Raw genomic sequence first — 25,119 nt, 5'->3', positions numbered from 1 at the left:
CATCGTTTTTACTGTGCTCCTTTGACTCTAATCCTTAAAACGCACCCACTTAAAATTTGAGGTTAACTTAAGCTAATATGCATGTACATGGAAATGTAAAAAATACTATGCCTCTAATGTTTAAGGAGTTACATAAGTTTAATGGCTTTAGATTGCCTTGTGTGCTGTTAAGAAATATTATAATGTGCTACAATCTGGGAACTTGAGGGACAAAGTAATTGCACATGGATTCTGTTTTATTTATCTTGACTTTCTTTGGTGAAAGTTCAAAGTTAAGATATCAGCAAGGGGACTTCTTCTGAGAATTATGTTATGGGTGATTGTCCTTCCACTGTAACTTTACCTTATCCTCCTTCTTTGCATCTTTTGTTCTCATAATTCAAAATAAAAAAATTATTTAAAAAAAATACTATGCCTTCAATGTTTAAGGAGTCACATAAATCTCATGGTTTTAGGTTGCTTTGTATACTGCTAAGAAATGTTATAATGTACTACAATCGGGGGACTTGTGGACAAAGTAATTGTACATGGGTTCTGCCTTATTTTTCTTAATGTTCTTTGACTGTAAGTTCAATATTTAGGCGTCAGCAAGGGGATTTCTTTTGAGAACTCTGTTTATGGGCAATTGTCCTTCCACTGTAACTTTACCTTCTCCTCTTTGCATCATTGTTCTCATAATCAAAAATCAAAAATTTAAAAATTTAAAAAAATTAAAAAAAAAAGAAAGAAAATATATGCTCTCGGAAATCTTTTAATGTAAATAAAGCTCTTCTTAGAAGTAAAATAATAGCATTGTTGAGTGTTGAGTTCTTCAGTAATTTTTGTAGCGGTTTAGGTGAGTATTGTTATGGTTCATATAAGCCTAATTAAATAATTCTTAAAAACATAAGTCAAACATTTAAAAAACTTAAAATTAAAAATCAACAAGTAAACCTGAAGGTTTCATTTATTCAGATCACAGGTGCTTTTAAATTTTCTCCTGTTTTACTGGATAAAATGCCTATAAAATGTGCCATTACTTTTGTAGACTTTGGAATGCAGGTATTAGTGAGAAAACCTGATACTGTGTAGGCTGTTGTCTTGAGAATTCATTCTGACCACCACATCCAGGTGCTTCATTGTTTTCTCTTCTAATAGATTCTTTGCTCCATTGAAGTATTGTTCTGTATTCAACACAGCTTTCTGCTTGTGGGACTTTGGTTTTTGATACTTCATTACTCATTACTTTAGTTCTAGCAAGAAAATTGCTGTATTTTTTTCACTCCCAATGGGGCTAATAGTCTTTCCAATATATATGGAAGTTATAGACCCATTAACAAATACTTTTATGAAAAATTTTGAGACTATTGCAAAGGCAGTGCTTATAATGATGTTTATAGCTGCAAAATACCTAGGTTAAAAAAAGATCATCTTAATAATGGCCAAATTTACACCTTGAGGAACTAGAACATGAAGCGGGTATTCAGAAAGTTTTAATACTAGCATAAAGATATAATAAGGATTAGAGATGGGATAAATAAGAGAATAGAGTATCAGTCATAAGAATGAAACAAAAATTATTTGCAAAGACCAACATACCTTTCACTAGTCTGATGAAATAGTAAAAGAGAAGACATAGATAACTAAAACCAGAAAGGGCTCACCAACTTTACAAAAATAAACAGAATTACAGGAGAATGTTAATGGACATGGAAATGTCATTTGACAAAATCCAGCACTCTTTTCTTGGATGACGACACTCACTCAGAAAACCAAAAATAGGAGGAAACTTACTCATAATACACCATGTTTATGAAAAACCCACAGCTAACATCCACAACTGGGATAGATTGTAAGCTTTTTCCATAAGGCAAGAAGTAGACATGAAAATCTGCTGCTATGGGCTTAATGTGTTCTTCCTTAAGTCTTACGTTGAATCCAACCACTGAAGTGGCGATATTTGGAAGATAAGTAGGTTTAGAGGAAGTCTGAAGTCCTTATGATAGGACCCATCACCCTATAAGAAGTATCACACAAACCGCTAACTGAAAACTTGGGAAAAGTACTCATCAAAATGTCATTATGTTGGCATCCTGATTTCATTTTCGAGCTCTAAGAACCCTTGAATCTAGATGTCATGGCTCTTTGAGAATAGTCCAAGTTACAGCACCATCCACTTTCACCATTACTCTTCATCATTGTACTCAAAGTTCTGCAAGTACAATTAAATAAGAGACAGAACTTAAAGGATTCTATTCAGAAATAAAAACTGTCTCTAATTCCAAATGGCATGATCCTGTACATAGAAACTCCCAGAGAATCCACAGTAAAATTAATAGAATTAATAAACAAATACAACAGTTTTGGGTTATTGAGCTACACACACATGAAATAGTGTTTCTGTTCATCTACAGTGAACAAACTAAAAGAAAATTATAGCACAATTCTATATACCATATATTCTAAATGAGTAAAATATACAAAAATAATTTTAATCAGTGAGGGTAAAGGCTTGGATACTGAAACCACTATATAACATTACTAAATTAAAGAAGATCTCAGAGCTGGAGAGATAGCACAGTGGTAGGGTCTTGCACACAGCTGAATCCGGCATCCCATATGGTCTCCAGAGCCTGCTGGGAGTGGTTTCTGAATTCAGAGCCAGGAGTAACCCCTGAGCGCTGCCAGGTGTGACCAGGAAAAAAAATGAAATGAAAGAAGATACAGGAGCTGGGGGTATAGATTTATAATACAGTACAGACTTAATATGTGTAGGCCTAGGTTTGATCTTTGGTAATCTCCTTCTCCCCCTACAGAAGATCTAAATAAGTGCAAAGTTATTCCAGCTCCAGAGAACCTTACATTTGAGCAAAGAATAGTCTCAACAAATGGTCCTGGGATAAGACAAGATTTCCACGTGCAAAGGAATAAAGTTAGATTCTTATCTCAGATCATGAAAGAAAATCAACTAAAAATGGATCAGTATATTAGTCTTTATCAAATACAATAACTTTTTAGTATCATAAATGATACAATTATAGAGAATTCTTTGTGTACTTAATTCATTCTACAAATATTGGGCAAAAATGATTTGACCGTTTTCTGTGTTCAACATGGATGTAATAATACAGTGGCGAGCAAAATCAGTGGTGAATAAAATGAAAACCTTCAGAGAAAAATGTATAGTCTAGAAAGGAAGATAGACTCAACAATTTCACCAATGAATATAAAATCCTGATTCCAACATGTGATGTCAGCCAATTAGTTGTGCTTTGAGAGCCCAAGGTCAAGGACTGCAGCTCTTGGGAAGGACTTCTTTAAAAGTGGGAATGGAGCTGAGATACAGAAGATAACTAGAGGGTTAATTAACTTGGTGAGAGCAGACAGGGGAAGGTCCTGAGCTTCTTCAGTGTCACGATTTTTGGTAGTCTTTCCATAGTTGAAGAGAAAAGCTCAAAAATGCTTTTATTTTTGTGTTTGTTTCTGCGCCTTGTGCTAAAATGCTGGGTTTTCTTGAGCTCCCTCTACTTCCCAGTATCTCAAAAGTACCTTCAATAAATTCGTATTTACTGATAGAAAGTTTGAGAGTCTACTAAAAACTAAATTTGTTTCAAGACATTGAAAACCAATTGGGAACTCTTACCTTGTTCAGAATTTTTGAGAAACTTGTCTTAGTTCTGAACCTCTTTGTGACTAAATTAATGCATATTATCAGAAAGTTGCTTTTAGATAAAGTCTGATAAATAATACTATCATATACATTATGTTCTTAGAACCTGTTTATGTTTTTTATTTAAAATACAATTTTTCATGTAAAACCTCATTTTGAATGAAAGCCACATAAATGCCTTATGTAATCTCTGCCAAGGAATTAATATGGACTCTCCATAAGCTACTATCATGTATAATAATAAAGTTCTTTTAACTTACTTTGATATTGGCATTAACAAATACTGCTAGATTGGTAGCACAGATAGAAATTTCATTTAAACTTAGTAGGAGCTCATAGATGCCTGAGGTTTTATAATGCTTTCTGTGGGCCATTTAACTGCTGGCAAGTTGAATTCACATGACTCATAATACTGGAAATTTAAATTCACTCTTAATTGAAAAGTGAAGTTACTTGAATTCTTTAAATACTAACCTTTGGAAAAATATCTGAAAAATAAAGGCACATATGATTTTGGTGGCTCTCCGCCAAAATATTATCATTTACATAAATATCTCTTTCAGTGAAAGAGTTTAATGTATTGAGCTCAAAAGGTTAGAATAGAGACTTCAATCTGGAAACCAGCAGTAGACTGTTGGCTTGTGAACAGCAGTATTGTTCATCATATTGAGAACACTGTTCACATTCAAGCATTAGCAGAGTTGGCATTAAAATTCAGTTAATTTGTTTCATGTGACTTGTCAGCTGTGTGTGTGTGTTTTTTTTTAATCTAAATCTTTCTAGCATCTCAGTATTTTATGTTAAACTCCTGGAACCGATGAACTACCTTTTTAACTGTTTAAGCTCTGATATTTTAGCCATTTTGCAATAGATACTGTGCACCTGTCTTCCAATTCACTTTAAATGTATTTGAATCTAAGTGTTTAAATGTCATTTTAACATATTAAGAAATAATCTTATTTCAGAAGGTTTTTTTTTTTCAGACAAGTTCTTTTGAGTCAAAAGAACCTCCTAAAATTCATTAAGACAAAATTGTGATTCTCGGGGGTTTTTTTTGTTTTTTTTTTTTTTTTTTGCTAATTTCTCTATCTGGATTTTATAAAATGGTTTTAATATTTGGTTTTGGATCTGAGCTGTAAGGTGCTGGTCTCAAACAAATAATGTAACTAATATTATAATTAGAATCCATTTTACTTGTTGATGGGCAGGAAAATTTTAACGGATCCTCTCTAGTTGTAACCAGCATACTTAATAGTTAACATTCTGTTTTTGGAAGAATGCCCCACCCATTGGTGGTTGGGAAGCTGTGCTGACCTAAGAACTGAACCCATAGCTCTAGCATACAAAGCATGTGCTTTAGACATTGAGCTATCTCCCTGGCCTGATTAATATTCTTGACTAACTGGAAGTTCAGTGTTTTAAAGATATCTGAGCATTGGCTCAGAGTTGGCTTACAGAGTTGTTTATAATACAATTATTTCTGGCATTCAATATTCTAACACCAATCCCACCACCTGATTTTTTGGACCATACCCGTTTGATGCTCAGGGGTTACTCCTGGCTAAGCGCTCAGAAATTGCCCCTGGCTTGGAGGGACCATATGGGATGCTGGGGGATCGAACCACAGTCCTTCCTTGGCTAGCACTTGCAAGACAGACACCTTACCTCTAGCGCCACCTTGCCAGCTCCTCCAAAAGTACTTTTTAAGAATTATTTCCTTTCTTCTCTCTTTCAAACATCTCAGTTTGCAGAGGACTGTCACATTTGTTATTTTGACTTTGTTTGCATGTTCTAGTTATAGCTACATGAAAATTTACAACTATGTACTCTTTATTATTTGATACGATATAATTATGAGATTTTTCCATGTTGTTTGTGTTAATAAGTTCACTCCTTTGTATTGCAAAATAACATTCCAGTTACATGGACATACCACCAATTGTTCACCTACTAATCTATTAGTATATTAATCTTTTTAGTAGTTTTCTTGTCTTTATTTTCTTCATCTTGCTTTTGATTTGGGGCCACACCCTGCAGTGTGGCAATGCTCAAGGCTTACTCAGAATCACTGCTGGCAGTGATGTTTGGGGATTAATTTATGGTCAGCTGCATGTAAGGCAAAGACCTTAACCCCTGTGCTTTATCTTCACTTCTATCTTTTCCTCTTTTAATTACTCCTTCAGATTTTCATTTTTCTGTGTTATATTGTTACATACTACCTCAGGTTAGCACTTTACTCTCAGGTACAAGAACTGAGCCATGGGCCTTGTTGGCCAGGTATCTTTGGGAATGGACTCTGGGTGCCTGAAAGGCTCATTTGGGAGAATCTCTCTCCCACCAAATTTTTTTTTTTTTTTCAAAAACTCAAGCCAGAAAAATAGCATAGTGATAGGGCATTTGCCTTGCATGTGACTAACTCAGGACAGACCTTGGTTCAATTCCAGGCATCCCATATGGTCTCCTGAGCTTGCCTGGAGTGATTCCTGAGTGCAGAGCCAGGAGTAACCCCTGAGTGCCACTGGGTGTGGCCCCCCCAAAAAAAAACAGAAACAAAGGAAAACTCACAGTGACATAAGGATAGTTGCAGTCATTTTGTATATTAAAATCATAACTGTTAACACTATTATTACCATGTTAGGTAACATACAATTAAATGTTAAATTAAAAAGTATAACCAGAGCTAATTTTTTCTTATTTATGCAACTTATTCAAAATTATTCCTTATCCTTTTCTTTGCAAAGGCAAGAATATAGCATCCTATAATAAACATTTATTTTAAAGACATATTCTTTTCCCTTGTTACATGACTGAGGTCTGCTCCCCTGTGTAATATAACTCATTTTGTTTTTATTGAGACGTAGTCATTAATGTGTGATGTACCATTTCTTTCCTTCTTGCCTAACTTTTGCCTTGGGCCAAATGCAATATTTTTTTGTTTCTTGGGGGGGGGGGGCACAGCCAGTGACTCTCAGAAGCTACTTCTGGCTATGCACTCAGAAATCACTATTGGCTTGGAGGACTCAAACTCGTGGCCCACGGGCCATTTGCGGCCCTCCGTACAACATTTTGTGGCCCGCGGCCAGCCTTCAAATATCGCAGTATTCACTTACCGAATAATCGCAATAAAAATCGCATTAGTAAGAAAAAAATTGCATTAAACATTCGCATACCCCGAGCAGTTCCATTAGGGGTATGCAAATGTTTAGTGCGATTTTTTTCTTACTAATGCGATTTTTTATTGCGAATATTCAGTAAGCAAAATCCCTTATGCGGCCCTGCCTCACCCCGACTTTGTCTCCTGCAGCCCCCAGGTAAATTGAGTTTGAGACCCCTGCTATAAGGGATGCTGGGGATTGAACTTAGGTCTAGCCTGGGTCAGCGGCATGCAAGGCAATTATCCTACCATTGTGCTATTGCACCAGTCCCACAAAATAATTCTTATCTCACACTTATTAACTTAGTTTTGTAACTATACCATTTTTATAATATTTTTGTAATAATGCTACCTTTCTTTCCCTTTCTTCTAATTAAAAAAAATCCAGAGAAATAATGCAGGGGTTCAGGTGTTTGCCTTGCACATGACTGGCCCATGTTTTCATGGCTGACACAATCCCCAGCACTGCAGATGGTCTCATGAGTACAGAACTATGAGTGAGTGAACTTTCAGCCTCAGCTATAGCCTCCAAAACAATAAATTGAGTTTTTAAGTAAAAAAAAAAAAAGAATAATGTATAAACTGACATGTTTTGTATCACCCCCAAACAAAATAAATAAGCTTTTAAATGAAAGCAAAGTATATAATGTGTGACCTGATAAATTTTATATGCAGAACTTGACTTTCTGGTTGTAACACTGATGTCATTTTTTCGTTTTTCTTTCCTCTGTAGAATATCAAAAAATATTCCAACAACGAAAGATGTTGAGCCACTACTTGAAATAGATGGAGACATAAGAAATTTTGAAGTGTTTTTATCTTCAAGGACTCCAGTTCTTGTGGCTCGAGATGTGAAAACCTTTTTGCCATGCACTGTAAACCTAGACCCCAAATTACGGGAAATTATTGCAGGTAAGTATTAGTAAACCAGAATTTTCTTCTCTGAGGTCCTTAGAAATTTTTCTGCTTGTAATTTATCTATACATATTTTCCTTGCTATATGAAAAATGAGGAGATATTGAATCAAACACTAGGGCTATTAACAAAATTAAGGACGAAGAGTCCATTCATTTGGAAATGTCATTGGTTAAACTTAGTTATGTTTTCCCACTCACACACCTGAATTTTTATTTTGGCATAAGATTTCTTTCAGTAGTTATGTTAAGATGTTGGCTCATTGTCTTTTTCTTTTTTTTTTTAACCACTATTCTTTTTTAAATAGAGTTCTCTACCCAGAGGTAAGAAAATCTTGGATCAGAGCAATAGTACAGTAGGTACAGTGCTTGCCTTGGAGATCAATCCAAATTTAATCCATGGCACCATATTTGATCCCCTCCCCCCAGCATTGCTATGACTCCTGAATGCAGAACCAAGAATAAAATCTAAAGCACCACTGAGTATAGCTCATAAACAATAACAAAAGAAATAAAAATTAGCATTTGAGCTTAAATTTGTTAAATAGATTCTGAAGATAATGACATTAGAATTAGAGTTAAGGAGTTCCTAAGTCTATACTGTGTGCACAAACTCAAAACTTTTATTTAAACACTTCTACTTTTGTGTCCTATTGGCACTGCGAATCCATCCTCCAGTTCGCCAGAAATTTGAAAGAGCTTTAAACTACACCTATATATTTTTTCATATATCTGTGATAAGGCTGATATTAGAGATATACTTTGGAGTTACGGAATTTTATGTTACTCTTCACTGGAAGATGAGTCCTATAGTTTGGAAATACAATATTTTAGCTAGAATAGTATCTATATATATGAGACATGTAGATTATTAATACTCAGTAATACATTTTAAATGCTAAGAATGTTTTGTTTTGTTTTGTTTTTTGGGTTTTGGGGCCACACCCAGCGGTGCTCAGGGGTTACTCCTGGCTGTCTGCTCAGAAATAGCTCCTGGCAGGCACGGGGGGCCATATGGGACACCGGCATTCGAACCAACTACCTTTGGTCCTGGATCGGCTGCTTGCAAGGCAAATGCCGCTGTGCTATTTCTCCGGGCCCTTTTTTTTTTTTTTTCTTTTGCTAAGAATGCTTTTTTAAAATAAGTACAAATACCTTACAAAGACATGGAACTAAGGAAATTGCTTGAAGTCTAAAGTAGATACTGTGCATGTGGAAACCTGAGTTCAATCCCAGCACTACATGACTATTACCCCACTCGAAAAAAACTGTAGCTGTGGAAGTTTCCACCACCCCCCAAAAAAAGGAAGGAAAGAAGAAAAGGAAGGAGGGAGACAGGGAATAAAGGCTGAAAGGAAAGTGTTGGGGGGGGGGCGGGGGGGAAGAGGAATCAGACAAAAAATTAGAGTGCTGGTATCCAGAGAGGAGAATCCAGGGACCATAGTGGTTATGCAAGCAGTAGCGTGTTTGACTTGCATGCACTGACCTAGGCCAGACCGCAGTTTGATCCCCCAGCATCCCATATGGTCCCCCAAGCCAGGGAGCAATTTCTGAGCGCGATAAGCCAGGAGTAACCCCTGAGCATCACCAGGTGTGGCCCAAACACCAAAAACCAAAAAAAGAAGAATCCAGATGCCATAACTTCAAATAGTATGTTAGGGTTTTTACATCATTTATACAAATTTTTGTTTGACTGATTGGTTTTGAATCACACCTGGCAATTCTCAAATTTACTCCCTGGCAGGGCTCAGTTGTTCCTGGGATTGAAATAGGGTCAAACTTCCTTCTAGGAAAGAACCCTGCCTTTGGTACTTTCTCTAGCCCCATAACCTGTCCCCCTTTTCTGTGGGAGAGGGGGTGTTTGGACCATATCTGATGTGACCTTCTAGTTCTGCACTCAGGAATTTGGGGTACCAGGGAATGAACTCTGGACAGCTACATGCAAGGCAAGCGTCTTACCCATCTACTATTGCTCCAGTTTCTCTCTTCTGCCTCCTTTCATTTAGTTTTTATGTAAAGATGTTTGAAATATTTAAGATACCCTGACTATTTCTTTTAAGACAGTTGGAATCCTTGTCAGGAGTGATAAAATCACATTTCTGTCTGCTAACTAGAGGAAGTAGTAATTGTACTAATTAGCTATGTTCTATTTTCTTTTGCCTTATGGGGTATAATTTAATCTTTTAGATGTTCGTGCTGCCAGAGACCAGATTAATATCGGAGGACTTGCATATCCTGCTCTATCTTTACATGAAGCTCCTGCAAGAGCACCGTCTGGATACAGTCAGGCTCCGTCTGTCTGTTCTTCCTCTACTTCCTTCAATGGGCCTTTTGGAGGCGGGGTTGTATCTCCACAGCCTCACAGCAGCTATTACAGTGGTATGACAGGACCTCAGCATCCGTTCTACAACAGGGTAAGGAAGTGCGAGGAATCATTCATTTTAAGAATTTGTTCCTGGAAAGTGACAAAACTGCTCTGTTTATGGATTCTATTATTGCTTTGCAATAATTATGATTCTATTACTGCTTTGTACAATAAGAAAAGTGAGAAGTTTAAAGTAGGTTATTTATCTAAAGCAAAATTGTTTTGAATTTTAACAGGTCCTAGCTCTTACTTGAGTCTGAATATTAGAGATTGTTTTTCTTTTACTCTTATCTTGATAAGAAAGTAGACTCCACCTGTTGAGCAGTGACTCTCTCATGCTTCAAGGGGATCTGCTTATTTGTTTATGAACAAATGTTCCATTTGTTAAATCTAATACAATAATTTATATTGCTGTTTAAAATAATGTAGATGTCTGCATTAGTTCATTAAACCTATATTATCAGTTATAGTTTTAAAATGTAGGATAATATTAGGGAGTTCTGCTTATAGGAGCCAGGTGTTATTGGCTATCAGATAAAAGAACAAGAAAGAAAGGAATAGTATTACTTGATTATAATTGAAGTTTAATCAATTTAATTTTTGTGTTTTTTCCATAAAATGTTATTTAATAGGAAATGGTCATAAATGCTATAGTTATAAATACCAACAATATATTTCATACCTTTTTATATACTTGCATTTTAAGGAAATAGTATAAACTCTTAAAGTATAGAGTCTCTGAAAATTGTCCTTTTATCCTTAAAACTAAAAACCTCAATAACTAGTGTAAAATATAACTAGAAGTAAAAACACAGAAACTTGGAGTAGAGTACTTCTTTAATTTATGCCAGGATGTTTTCATATAATATGTTTTTTGGTTTAAGACTAACACTTTTTGATAAGGAACAGTATTTATTTAAGATTCCAAGTTAATATTTGTAAATAACTTAGAAATGGTTATATAAAATGGTAAAGGAAAAGAGAAACTTGTCAAATTAAAGGTGAAATTTTTTTTGCTTTAAATTAAAGCTTAAGTGATTAATATAAAATTTAAATATAAATGTCTTAAATTTGTGTTTCATGTCTTAGAGCATGTAAGTGTTTTTTTTGTTTTGTTTTGTCATTTGCATTAAAATTTTGGAGTTGTGTATTATTGGTTAATTTCATTTGATAAATCTCATTACTCTTTGATTTCTATAACTGTTTACCCCCTTCTTTTGTTACGTGTTTTTTCCATAGCCATTCTTTGCCCCATACCTTTATACGCCAAGGTATTACCCTGGCAGTACCCAACATCTCATCTCACGTCCATCAGTAAAAACGAATTTGCCCAGAGATCAAAGCAGTGGCCTAGTAAGTATTAAAAAGGGTAATTAAGTAATAATATAGTAAGAAATATAGATAGTACTACAAGTTTGGGTTTTTCCTTTCTGTAGCTAAAGTACACTACTTACTTTATAAATAAGAAGCATAGCTATGACTAACATAAAAGATATTTTGTCTTCATATCTGGTAAATGGAAGATAAACAATGAGTAAGAAGCCTCAGTGAATTTATGTCCAGTTTGGTTTACAACCAAAGTATCCACTTTGGTTTATAACCAAAAGTGTTAGATTTACAATCAAAACTCTTAAGACTAAATGTTTACATATGCTATCAACTTTGAAAAGAAAATTAAGATGATATATGTATATAAATCCTGTGCCATGAAAATTAGAGATATATAGTGAAAGAAAATTTTAATTAATGACAGACAGTAAATAGAATAAGGAAAATTATTCAAATGTACTGAGTCTAGAGGAATACAAAGTACATTTGTGCTTAAAATTTTGGCTACTCTTTATAAATAGTTTAATAACTTGAAGAAAATTCCTTTTAATAATTTTTTATAAATTAGAAGTCAAAGGGCTCTTTAAATTTAAATGTCATTTGAAGGAAGACTCTAATCACATACAGATTTCAGTGTTATATATCATCATTATTATTATTTTAACATCATGTTCATTCCTCATCTTCATCCAGCTTCATCCCTTCCCCTTTTACCAACACTCTTGTTTTGTGTTATTAGGAGGTTATCAAGGAGGATGCTGCTGAGGGGGTTTCTTCACCCACAGACTCCTCGAGGGTAACAGAGTAGTCTTGTGGCGTGGAGTGCAAGCTTCTCATCGCTTCTTTGGCAGTAACAACTGTCTTAATTGTAATTACTGCAGTTCACTAACTGCATTTGCTGTGTGATGGGCAGTTTGTGCAGAGTAGCTGAGTACTAATACTCATAGTTTGTAGATTAATTGAAAAGCTAATATTTCACTTTACTCTTTTATATCGTCCTGCTTTTTTCCTGTTGCAGTGCCAAGGGATAGATTTTTTTTTTAATTGTCAAACAAATAAAAGAGTTTTCCAGCAGCTATCAGGAGCATTCCTGATGCTGATGATATTTGTTTCTTAGTATTAAAGAACAAAATGTTACCATTTTTTCAAGGTTTGGGGCATATACCTGGTGACGCTCATGGATTATTCCTAATTCTATACTCAGGAATGACTCCTGGCAGTGCTCAAGGGACCACATGGGTTGCTAAGATGGAACCCAGGTTGGCTGTGTGCAAGGCAAGCGCTCTATTCACTGTGTTATTGCTCCTACCAAGTTTTCACTTTTGACTACTTTTTCTTCAATATACAGTTACTATAAACATGGAATTTTTTAATTATTCAGAGTATGAGTTAGATTAGTAATTCTCAACCTTTTTGTTATGTGAACCCCCTTTCCGACCTTGTTCCTTGCTCTGGCTCCCCACTCTCCTACCAGTTGGCTTCCTAGTCTCATGCCATACCCCCATGTTTATGTGATTCCATCTGTGGCCTCCTTGGAATATCCTTGGGCCACAGAGGGCCATATTGATCCTGGTTGATAAACATTGAGCCTGATAGTCTAGCTAGATTAAATTAGTTTGGTGCATTGGTGCAGGGACCAAGGCTGTCAGGGCTGCAGGGCTGTATGCTGCAGAGGCCCAAGGCTGCCAGGGTCTGGTGCTACAAGGCTTGCAAGGGCCTGTGGAGCCCAGCTGATGCGTGGGGACCACCAATATGTAGTGACCACCCACCTGGGGGAGAAGGGTGAGAGAGGAGGAGAGAGAGAGCGAGAGAGAGCGAAAGTAGAGAGAAAGAAGAGAGAAAGGGAAGAGAAAAAAGAGAAGAAACTAAGTTTATATATTATTCCTCCTGGAGTCTGAGGCCTGCTGCCACCCAGGGGTTTCAGAGAGTGGGATGGAGAGTTAGGTGGAAATTTGCTGACCAGAAGTGGCTGGGGGAGGCCTAGGTTCAAAGAAGAAAGAAAAGTGAATAGATGCAAAGCAGACAGCATTTCTCCGATGCTTTATCTCTGGCCCACTGCAGGCCAGCAGGCACTGCTCTGGTCACTATTCTGAACCCCCTCTCCTGTAAGTTCAAGTTTTTTCTTTTATGCCAGCATGATAGGGGGCATGTCCAGGCTCTACAGTTTACTGCCAAGTGGGACTATCTAAAGGGCGTGTCCAAGATCAATTGCCTTAGTTTGGTTATGATCATTATGACTCATTTTTAGGTTAAAGTATCCATAGTTCATAAATAAACTTTTCATATAAAATTAGCTCACCATGTAAAAGAAATTATTTAAACTTTTTTTGCCTAATACATTAATATAGGTTTCTTAAATTAATAGATTTATATAGGAAATCACTTCATTATTTAATACTTAGTACTTTAAAATGATAAAGATGTAATAAATCTCCATTTACTCAGTGGGGAACTTAACAATAGTTTATATTTTAAAGTCTGCTTTATTTAAAAAATGTTATGCCGCATCCTCAGGTTAAAACTACATGAAATAGGACATGGAAGAATTAATACTCTGAAATCTACATTTCAAATTCATCCAAATTTTTCTTAAAATGTGAATATGAGTAGACTGCAATTTTTAAATTTAATTTTCTTTGAATTCATATTAGAGAAAGAAAACCATTCTTATGTTTTCTTTGTGGGGTTAAAATGTCTTTAAAATCATGTACATTTTAGCTAAGTGTATGAATATCTTCAGTTATCTGAGAGTGATAGGTGGAGCAAACCATAAGTCTGTTTGGGGTATTGATTTTACTTGAGTTCAAGGATCATTCCCACTACATGCAAGATGAGATTTAGTGTTGCCTTTACTATGTAGATTCATGCTTGCGATATAATAATCTGAGTGAAGATTCTTCAATAAACGTCAGATAATCAGATTATCTGAAAAATTTGATGATCTTCATGACCTAAACAAGTTAAAGTGGTAGTTCTTCTCCTGCTTAAAAATGTATACACACGGGCCCGGAGAGATAGCACAGCGGCGTTTGCCTTGCAAGCAGCCGATCCAGGACCAAAGGTGGTTGGTTCGAATCCCGGTGTCCCATATGGTCCCCCGTGCCTGCCAGGAGCTATTTCTGAGCAGATAGCCAGGAGTAACCCCTGAGCACTGCTGGGTGTGACCCAAAAACCAAAAAAAAAAAAAAAAATGTATACACACAATTGTAATTAAAACATGTCTTGGGGCCAGAGAAATAGCACAGCAGTAGGGCATTTGTTTAGGATGAACAGTTCTTCAAATCCCAGCATCTCATATGGTCCCTCACCCCACCCCACCCCCGTGCCTGCCAGGAGCAATTTCTGAGCACAGAGCCAGGAGTAACCCTGAGCTCTGCCGGATGTGACCCAAAAAACAAAACAAAAATAAATAAAACATATCTAGATTTTGTTCACTTCCACTGTTGAATATTCATCAAATTTTGAAGATTTTTTTTTGGGAATGGGAAATAATGCCATTCTTAAGATGTGTTTAGAAGCCCAATAGCAAAGAGTAAAGGTGCTTTGTATTAATTAGTGCCTTCGTTTAGCCATGTAACCATACAATTAGTACATGTCAATAGTAAAAAATAGTTTTATGATCTGCCTAGTAAATTATAGCTGCTTACTAAGCTTTCTTTGCTTTAAAAAAACTAACAATGACAATAGAATATAAAATTTGTTTTGTAGACAACTAGTTAAAACTACACAGTGTGGTGGTGGAAATAGGAAAAAGTATCTATACATGGGATCATAGTGTGAGTTCTTGCACCAACTCAGAACTACATGAAAATTATTTATTCTTTCATTGCTTTCCTCTGCTATACTATAAAATTTTGTATTTTTCTGCTATAACAGGACCATAGATCAATTTCACTGCTGTTTATTCAATGGTATCCTATATTAAACACTTTCTGACCATAGCTGTTCAATGATAAGTAAGAAGCCATACATTTTTGTCTTGTCATTACAAAAAAATAACAATGAATAAAAAATGCACACAAAAAATGTCAGATGTTAAAGATTTGACCACATAGTCTTTTCAGTGCAGGTGAACCCATCTTTTTAACCATAAGAAATTGAAATCTTTATAAAGCAAATTATTTCTTTTTTGTTTTGGGCCACACCCGGTGATGATTAGGGGTTACTCCTGGCTATGTGCTCAGGAGTCGCTCCTGGCTTGGGAGACGTTGGGGGATCAAACCGCGGTCTGTCCTAGGCTAGTGCTGGCAAGGCAGACACCTCACCTCTAGCGTCACCACGCCGGCCCCAAAGCAAATTATTTCTAAAAAAAATTGACTTCCTCACATAAAGAGTAGATTATTATAGTGATTATCATTTGTGAAAGCCAGCCCAGAGTTTTCAAATAAATTATGAATCTTAAGTATTTTACAAAATTAAAGATATAAAATGTAACGTTCTAAGCTAGCTATATTTTCCTACAAGTTTATAAAAAGGGAAAATATATTCCAAGTTTGTAAAATTGGAGGAAAGTATTAATATTGGACCCAGATTGCTAGATAGGACTAGGTTTCCTGTTTTGTTTTTCTTCAACTTTTAATGCAGAGAAGCCTCTTTGTAAGAAAACATTTTCATTTGAACTTCCAAGAGAATTCTGGCCCCCACCTTTGATTTGACTTTCCTCTTGAGGTCTCTCAGTGAGATCTCTCATGATCTAGCCCAGATGCATTGTCCAGATGGACATTAAAGACTTGAGAATCTGTGCAGACTCTCAGGTTCACAGCAGCATTAGACATGGCATTATAATCTGAGTGTCCCATATCAGCCTATTTTTCTGTTTCATGCAACCTTCTTTGCTCCTATTAATTCTGAGCATAATTTCAAATATGGACTCTTTTACATTAAATAGTCTCGGAGCCTTAATTTTTCTTTGGATAATTACTTAATTTTTCAGATATTCAACTTCATTTAGAAAAAAGCAAACTGCCTCATAGTTCTGATTTAGGATTACTGAGTCTTAGCATTCTTTTAGAAATTACTACTAATTATTATTATTATTCTAAGGACTAAATTCTGTGGAGCTTTTGAGACTTAGAAACTAAAACTATTGTATGTTAAATAACCTTTGTCTCTTTAGTTTGAAGAGTGCAAATCAGTTTAGATGAGCTCAGAAATTAATTGAGGGCTGGTGAGACAGTTCAGGCATTTGCCATGCCTGCAGCTGGCATGGTTTGACCCTGGCAATGAATGTAAAATATCTGTGAAAAGAAGAGCCCATTATGAAGAGCCTTTCTCCAGTCAGGCCTCATTAGTGACATTTTGTGATAGTATTTCAAAGAGTTTGTGAGAATTGTAGTGTTTTTATTTAGGATATGATATATTATTCATGGTGGCAACTTGTGTTTGACTGAAAAGTATTGATTCAGAGGAAGATGTGTTGCAGCATGTCACTTCAATGGGAGGAAAGGGGCTCTTTCCCCTAGTGTTCTGAAAATTCTTCACCTCTATGGGTTAATGGTACCCAGAGACCACCAGTGGTGGCCAGTGGTGTGGGCTCAGTGGACCATGTCCTACCAGGGATGGAACTTGGGCAAGCAAGGCATGTGTTCCAGCCCTTTGAGTTATCTCCCAGGTCCCTATAATAGTTTTTAATTCTGTTTTTCCTTGAATTAGTTAGCATAGAGTATAAAAGACTACTGTTGACCACTCATTGGTTCAGCAAATTTACTGAATATTTACTGGGAGGTATTTTAGTGTAAAGGCAAAATGAACAAAATAGGTGAAAAACCTGCTCGCGTTAATGAAATCTGATGAATTCTGAGCATTGTCAAACGAATGATTAGTGCTAAGTGGTTGCTTTGCCTTCACATCCAGAGGTTACTTGATGATACTCTTATACAACTTATACCTCATTGAAATTAATGAGCATAAAATTTAATTATAAATAACTTTAGGATCACAAAGGCAAGTGCTAACATAGTGTCCTTGTTTCCATTTTGCTATTACTTTTACTGTTGGAAATTGATTAAAGCTACTCAATTAAAAATAAAGGTATTGTTAAATGGCAAAAGTCTTAGTATTCATTAAACTGGATCCATTAAACTCATTGATCAGTTAGTGAATCAGCCAATTAAATATTAGTAAAGGAACAAAGAAAAACTAAAAGATGGGACTCATCTGTAGATAATTTTTATTTCCACCACTGGTTTAGAATTTCTAACCTGTTTACAAACAAATATATGTTCAAATCAAGCTGTCTCTCATTGTTCAGGACCAGACTTGGATGCGAATGTTAAAGATACCAAGGGTAAGGATTGGAGAGACATTCAACTTGAATTTAGATTGCAGACTTTGAACAGGTTCTTCCTATCTGCTTTAGGAAGATTCTCTCAGTGTGGGTTGATTGACTCATACTTTTTGAGGTACTTTAGAAGGCCCTCTCCTTTTCTTTTTTTCTTTTCTTTTCTCTTTTCTTTGCTTCTTTTTTTTTTTATCTTTTTCTTTCCTTTTCCTTTCTTTCCTTTTCCATCCTGTCTTGTTCTGTCCTGTTCTATTCCTTCCCACCCTTCATGGAGCCATACCTGACTATATTCATGATTACTCATCTCTTTGTTCGGGATCACGCCTGGTGGTGCTTGGGTACCTTATGTGGTGCTAGGGATCAAATTGGGGTTGATTACATGTACGGCAAACACTAACTCTAACTCTTGTCCTATCTCTCCCCCCACCCCCCGGCACATTTCAGTTATTTTGTCTCAATATTGGTTTGTTTTCCTTTAATAATATACTGAAAAGTTTATTCATTTCTGACTTGGATGTCTGTGCAGAAATCAACTCAAGAGAATTTCTTTTTTGAAAAAATTTTTTTTTTGGTTTTTGAGTCACACACCTGTTTGATGCTCAGGGGTTACTCCTGGCTATGCGCTCAGAAATCACTCCTGGCTTGGGGAGACCATATGGGACACCAGGGAATCGAACCGCAGTCCCGTGGTCCGTCCTACGCTAGCGTTTGCAAGGCAGACACCTTACCTCTAGTGCCACCTTCCCGGCCCCCTTTTTTTTTTTTTTGAAATTTTAATAAAGTATAATTTGAAAATTTTTTTACTGAAATAAGATATTGCAGTAATATCATTGAAGTCCATGAGTATAACTAAAAGTTTAAAAAAAATCATATTCATTGCAGTTATTTAGTGCCTTTTAAAAAATTAAATGTAATGCTAATCCTCATCTACTGTATTATTACTCATGTAGTTTAAGAAGTTACATTTTCGAACTAGGTTAACAATAGTTTTTTGTGTGTGTGTGTTTTGAGTATGTTGTTACTATAATTTCATTAGCACGGAGCCAGAGAGATAGCATGGAGGTAAGGTGTTTACCTTGCATTCAGAAGGTCAGTGGTTTGAATTCCGGCATCCCATATTGTTCCCTGAGCCTGCCAGGAGCAATTTTTGAGCATAGAGCCAGGAGTAACCCCTGGGTGCTGCCAGGTGTGACCCAAACACCAAAAAAAATATATTTTTCATTAGCACACCTTTTTTGATAAGTAAGTCTCTAAAAAGATATAGAAAAAATTTCTTTGAAGTCAGATTGAGATTAAGACATTTCTTCGATGAGTTACTCTAGATATTGAATGTTTTAAAAATCTGTAACATTAGGTCAGGAAAGACTTCATTGTACTAAAAAGTGTTGCAAATTAATTTCAGTCCATATGATCATCTCTAAATTATTTTTAATTTTAAAAAAATATTTACCATCAATTTAATAAGTAGAGAAAAATAAATCAGTGGTGCCTACTTTGAGTTAGTTTTTTAAATCTACATGGCTGAGTAGATATTAATGATAGTATCCAGATAATTGCATTTATGTTTTAGAGCATTGGAAGGCTCCTAAGGTTTTTTAAGTTTATTTTATTTGATTTTATGTGAATTTCAAGTATTTAAATACTTATTGTATTTAACTTTAGTCACTTTAATCAGAGTGAATACTTTAAAATTAATTTTAAGTTTGTATACAATAATTTATTGACTTTTCATGGAAAATTGATTTTCTTATTGAATATATGACCCATGGGTTATCTTTTTAATAGAATACAATATATATTATATTATATATATAATAGAATATAATTTTATAGTGTCTATTTAAAGTTAACAGCAGTATTAATAAGATTAAAACATATTCATCTATGTGACTATTCCATGCTGTGTTTGCTGTAAAGTCAGGGAAAAAATAAGAAAGTTCTCCCTATGATTATCAGATGTGTGTGTTTAATGATTTACTTTAAACTCCTGTCCTTCATTTTGTTTGATTCCTTCCTTGAAGCTGTGTGACTCTGGGTTTAACAAACAGAGACAGGCACAGAAACTTCAGTGAAATCATACTTTTCCTTTTAGGCTATTAGAAGCAACCATTGACAACTAGCTGCTGGGCTGTTTTAAATCTGCTCATCTCAATGCTTTTGGTTTTATTTAATAGCTGCTTCAGCATTTGCATGGCACCCATTTCTCACTAATGAATTCTATGCTTATGTAATAAACTTACTAAAGATGACAGTGTTTCAAATATTGTTTGTAGTCTACTTACAAGATAAAAGTTCATAGTCACATCAATGTAATTTAAATGTACTGGGTTAGCCTGATTTTTACCTAAAAATTCTGATTTGTATAAATTTTGAAGTTTATATTTAACTGTCTAAACTAACATCTGTATTCAAATTGTTTGTATTAGAAAAATTTTTTATAAATTGAGAGATAGTTGACTTAAACAGGTAAATTTTAAGTAAGAATGCATAAATTTTAAAGTAATACCTTTCTACATATTGTCAAAATCTATAATTAGGTTTTTAAGGTTCTTTTTTTTACTTTTTACATTAGTCTTTTTAAAAAATACATTACTTACCATATTTCTTTTTATTTTTTATATTTTCATTCATAACTACTACATTGGTTATAAGATTTAGCTGGTTTCAAGATTATTTTATAACATATTATTGCAGGCAATTATAATTTTTTTCTTTCCAAAGAAGCACCTCTATAATTTATTGATGATTCTCCCTATACAGTGATAAACCCCATGTGATCAAGATTTGAACTACAGTTTTAATGAAATTAAAGAGATCTTACGTTTATATATGAGTGTCTGCCTTATGAAGTTTCTAGAAGCCATTCTGAGACTTCTTTTTACTCAATGAGGGACAAATATTTTTAAGAATTGATAAAATGGGGCCAAAGCGATAGCACAATGGATAGGACATTTGTCTAGGTTCAATCCTCAGCATCCCATTTGGGATCCTGAGCCTGCCAGGAGTAATTTCTGAGTACAGAGCAGAAATAGCCACTGAGCACCACCAGGTGAGGCTAAAAAATGTTGCTAAAATGTAAGGCTTAAAAGGATGATGAAAATAAAATTTTGTGTTATTTCTATTTTAGATAAGGAGTAGTACCTTTATAAATATGAATTTTCACATTCTCTGTAGAAATAAAGAGCTTGAATATTTTGTATTTCTCCCTAAACTGATAAGAGCTAATCTGTTCTTATTTATTTATTATACTTTTAGATTTTGCATAAAGACTAAGGAGTTTTATGATTAAAGTAAAACCTTAAATAATTATAGACTTAAAATATACAAAATGGGGCCAGAGCAGCGGTGCAAGTGGTAAGGCCTTGCGTGCACTAGCTTAGGACGGACAACGGTTCGATCCTCTGGCATCCCCAAGCCAGGAACGATTTCTAAGCGCATAGCCTGGAGTAACTCTTGAGCATCATTGGGTGTGGCCCAAAAACCAAAAAAAAAAAAAAAATATATATATATATATATATATACACATATATATATAAATGGTATTTTTTATGTTAACATCTTTGTAACTATAATATATTTCCCATGAACCAGCATTAAAATTGGTACAGTGCTGTTACCGCAACTACAGACTTTGTTGCACTTTACCAATTTTTCTACTCGTTTAATTTTGCTGGCCTAGGACCCAAATGAGTTATCTATCTATCTATCTATCTATCTATCTATCTATCTATCTATCTATCTATCTATCTATCTATCTATCCATCCATCCATCCATCCATCCATCCATCCATCTATCAACTATCTATCTTTATTTATTTCTTATTACGGAAATTTTCCTTAATAGTTCTATATGGGGCGGAGCGATAGTACAGTGGTAGAGCGTTTGCCTTGCATGCAACCGACCCAGGATGGACCCGGGTTCAATCCCCTGGCATCTCATTTGGTCCCCCAAGGCTGCCAGGAGCAGTTTCTGAGTGCAAAACCAGGAGTAACTACTGGCGCCACTGGATGTGACCCCAAAAACAAAAACAAAAAAGTGTTCTTTAATTTTTGGTGAATAACTAGTCTTTCCTTGTTCTCTGTGACCTTAAGTAACACATTTGGAGAATACTGGTCATATTTGTGGGATGATGCCAGGGACTGAACCCAGGACTTCACACATACAACGCAAGTGTTGGACCACCAAGCTACATTGCTGGCTTCTGTAAACGATTTCTTTATGATTGTTACAATTTTATCTTGACTAGAAGGTAAATAAATACCGTTAGTGAGAGAAACACCAGTAATTATGCTCCGCTGCTCTCAGGAATCATATTACAGTGTCTGGTGCTCCTGAGTCTCACCACAGGTAATGCTGACCTTGATCACTTTGTTAAGGTGTTGCCTGCAAAGTTTCACTGTGAATTTTGTCTGTGTGTTCCTGGGATCAGACTCAACCTCACATATCCAATACAAGTGCTCATTCACTGAGTCATAGTCCCAGCCCAACACTATAACCTTTCATTTTTGCCTTTGCAAAATATAAACCCTGAAAAATATCTTATTTCTGTTTATACATCCTGCCATTAATTTTACTATATTTATATTACTTGGAACTCTCTCTCTTCTACATTTATTACTTGGAACTCTATCTGAAAAAAATTTCAAATTTACTTGTTTATATCACTGTGGTCTCACTGATGTTAATTTTAATCCGATGAGTTATAATCCAGTGTGATTGTTATTTGTTTATATGATCAGATTTTTTTCTGAGTTTTGAACCAAGGACATGTGAACCTAAATAAATGTGTTTAGAGAGGAGACATGTTGGAAAACAAAAATATATTATGTAGTACAAATCGCAATGGCAAAAAATACAGTATTATCATGTAAATGATAAATATTATTTAGCAATTAAGAATATTGAGCTCTGGGGCCAGAGCGATAACACAGTGGTACGGTGTTTGCCTTGCACACGGCTGACCCAGGATGGGGGATTCTATTCCTGGCGTCCCATATGGTCTCCAAGCCTGGAGCGATCTCTGAGCGCAGAGCCAGGAGTAACTACTGAGTGTCACTGGGTGTGCCCCCCCCCAAAAAAAGAATATTGAGCTCTAATATGGTTTAACCTTGAAAACATATTAAGTCAAAGAAGCTGTTTCATATACATATAGTGTAACTTCATATTATCAAGTGTTCAGGATAGACCAGTCGATAGAAATGAAAAGTAAATTGTCCAGGGCTAGGAGTGCATGTTGTAAGAGATGGGAAATGACTTCAATGGGAACAAGAGTTTTCATTTATGACTAAAAGAACAATCTAAAAATAATGTGGCAATGGTTTCACAACTATGTACATATATTAAGATTCATTGGATTCTATGAATTAGGTAGATATTTCAGTAAAGCTGTTTTGAGTTAAAGAAATCATTAAATAAGTATGGTTATTAAAAATTCAGAAAAACATTTAAATTTTCCTTAATAGATAGTATATAATTAACACTAAATATTATCTATATTCATCTAGGCAGAAAATAGAACTGTGTCTAGGGATATGAAAACTAAATTCAGTAAAAATGTATTTTGCTTTTAGTATTTTAAAGTAATTGAATCTCAAATCACATAATATATAGCATACTATATATAGAATATATAGAGAGAATATATATAATGCAATATATATTAATTTAAATTTAAATTTAAAATATTAATTTAAAGCAGACATTGAATAAATATATTAGTGTAGTATATCCCAAGTTATTAATTTCTAGATTTTGATGAGCCTGTCTTAATAAGCTTGCTAAGGCCCTCCTAACTCTCATAAAATTAATGTCCCAATCTGCTAATATATCTCATTTCCTAGTTCTATTTATATTTACATGCAGTATTACATATATTTTGTTTAAATTATGTGTGTACACATATCAATTCATAATTAAGTATTATGCTTTCATTTTAGGAATACATTTTAGCAACAGACTGGAGGTAGTTTGAATATTGTAATCTACTTATGTACTGATAATTATGAATTATCAGAATTATTAAATTGCAGTAGCAATTTAAATTAATTTTTAAAAACAGAATTATCTTTGCTACTTGACTTCATTTGTCTATAGTTTCTATTCTACTCAAAAATAGACAGTCAGGGGGCTGGAGAGATAGCATGGAGGTAGGGTGTCTTGCATGCAGAAGGATGGTGGTTCGAATCTTGGCATCCCATATGGTCCCCCGAGCTTGCCAGGAACAATTTCTAGCATAGAACCAGGAGTAACCCTGTAGAGCCAGAAGTAACCCCTGAGCACTGCCGGATGTGACTCTCCCCCCCCCAAAAAAAAATAGACAGAGGGCTGGAGCGGTGGCGCAAGTGGGAGGGCATTTGCCTTGCACACACTAACCCAGGACTAACCACAGTTTCATCCCCCAGCATCCCATATGGTTCCCCAAGCCAGGAGCGATTTCTGAGCACATAGCTAGGAATAACCCCTGAGCGTTCACCAGGTGTGGCCCAAAAAGAAAAAAGAAAAAATAGACAATCAGAATAAAGAGAATGGGTGGTTGTGAAAATGTTAGGGTTCTGGTCCACATTGACCATTTTGGCTTTTTTTCCCCCATGGCTTTATAGTCAATCTCTTTAGGCCTCAATATTTGTACATCTGTACATCTGTACTTTGGGTGATTCACAGTCAAATACTTCTTTGTCACTATCACATTCAGAAATTTTTTCTTCTGAGTACCAGAATTGTTCAGTATTTTGACTTTTACTTGAAATGAAACCAAATCGTAATGAAATACTCACTTCACATGTTTAAGAAGTAATACTTTTATTTTGTGTACATAATTATTGTATAGATTGTTGAGGGGAGTCTAGATCCCTTGGACATAAAGTATAATTAAGAGTTAAAGCTTGGGGCCGGCAAGGTGGCGCTAGAGGTAAGGTGTCCGCCTTGCAAACGCTAGCCAAGGATCAGGACCGCGGTTCGATCCCCCAGTGTCCCATATGGTCCCCCCAAGCCAGGGGCGATTTCTGAGCGCTTAGCCAGGAGTAACCCCTGAGCATCAAACAGGTGTGGCCCGAAAAACCAAAAAAAAAAAAAAAAAGAGTTAAAGCTTCAGTATTGGTATAATTTTAGGTAGTCTCTGACACATTATCAGCTCTTTAGTATAGGCACCTTTAAAATTATTTTGTAGTTTAGCCTTTTGTAATTTTATAATGGAATAAAAATCATTTATTTTCTTCCTTTCTAAAAAAAAAACCCTGTTCTTCCTGTATTAAGACCTATTAAATCATAGATTAGACTGAACATTTGAGAGGTTGGCACTGTCTAGGACTCTAGGTCATATTCACTGTATTCAAAAAGTGGCCTTTATTATTATGTTGTATCCTCTAGAAAACAAGCTACTCATTCAGAGAGAGCAATAGCTACATCTATTTCCGCTTGGCATTTTACAA

General features: G+C 35.3%; 1 protein-coding gene across 8 annotated transcripts in view; it reads left to right on the top strand.

Annotated features, from left to right (window-relative positions):
- Positions 1–25,119, top strand: part of KIDINS220 (kinase D interacting substrate 220) — an 89,921-nt gene that overhangs the window by 57,452 nt on the left and 7,350 nt on the right. For 3 of the 8 annotated variants that reach the window (XM_049784510.1, XM_049784507.1, XM_049784509.1), the window contains 5 exons: positions 7,537–7,715; positions 9,905–10,131; positions 11,322–11,435; positions 12,151–12,207; positions 17,662–17,697. In XM_049784510.1, the coding sequence (XP_049640467.1) occupies positions 7,537–7,715; positions 9,905–10,131; positions 11,322–11,435; positions 12,151–12,207; positions 17,662–17,697 (613 nt within the window). Of the gene's footprint in view, positions 1–7,536; positions 7,716–9,904; positions 10,132–11,321; positions 11,436–12,150; positions 12,208–17,661; positions 17,698–19,712; positions 19,746–25,119 lie in introns of all 8 variants that reach the window. The other 5 variants (XM_049784512.1, XM_049784511.1, XM_049784515.1 and 2 more) reach the window with 3 other exon arrangements.

Source organism: Suncus etruscus, chromosome 12, assembly GCF_024139225.1.
Source record: "Suncus etruscus isolate mSunEtr1 chromosome 12, mSunEtr1.pri.cur, whole genome shotgun sequence".
In the NCBI taxonomy this organism is placed as follows: Eukaryota; Metazoa; Chordata; class Mammalia; order Eulipotyphla; family Soricidae; genus Suncus; species Suncus etruscus.
The sequence above is the reverse complement of the archived record's forward strand: the minus strand, read 5'-3'. Positions and strand labels throughout refer to the sequence as shown.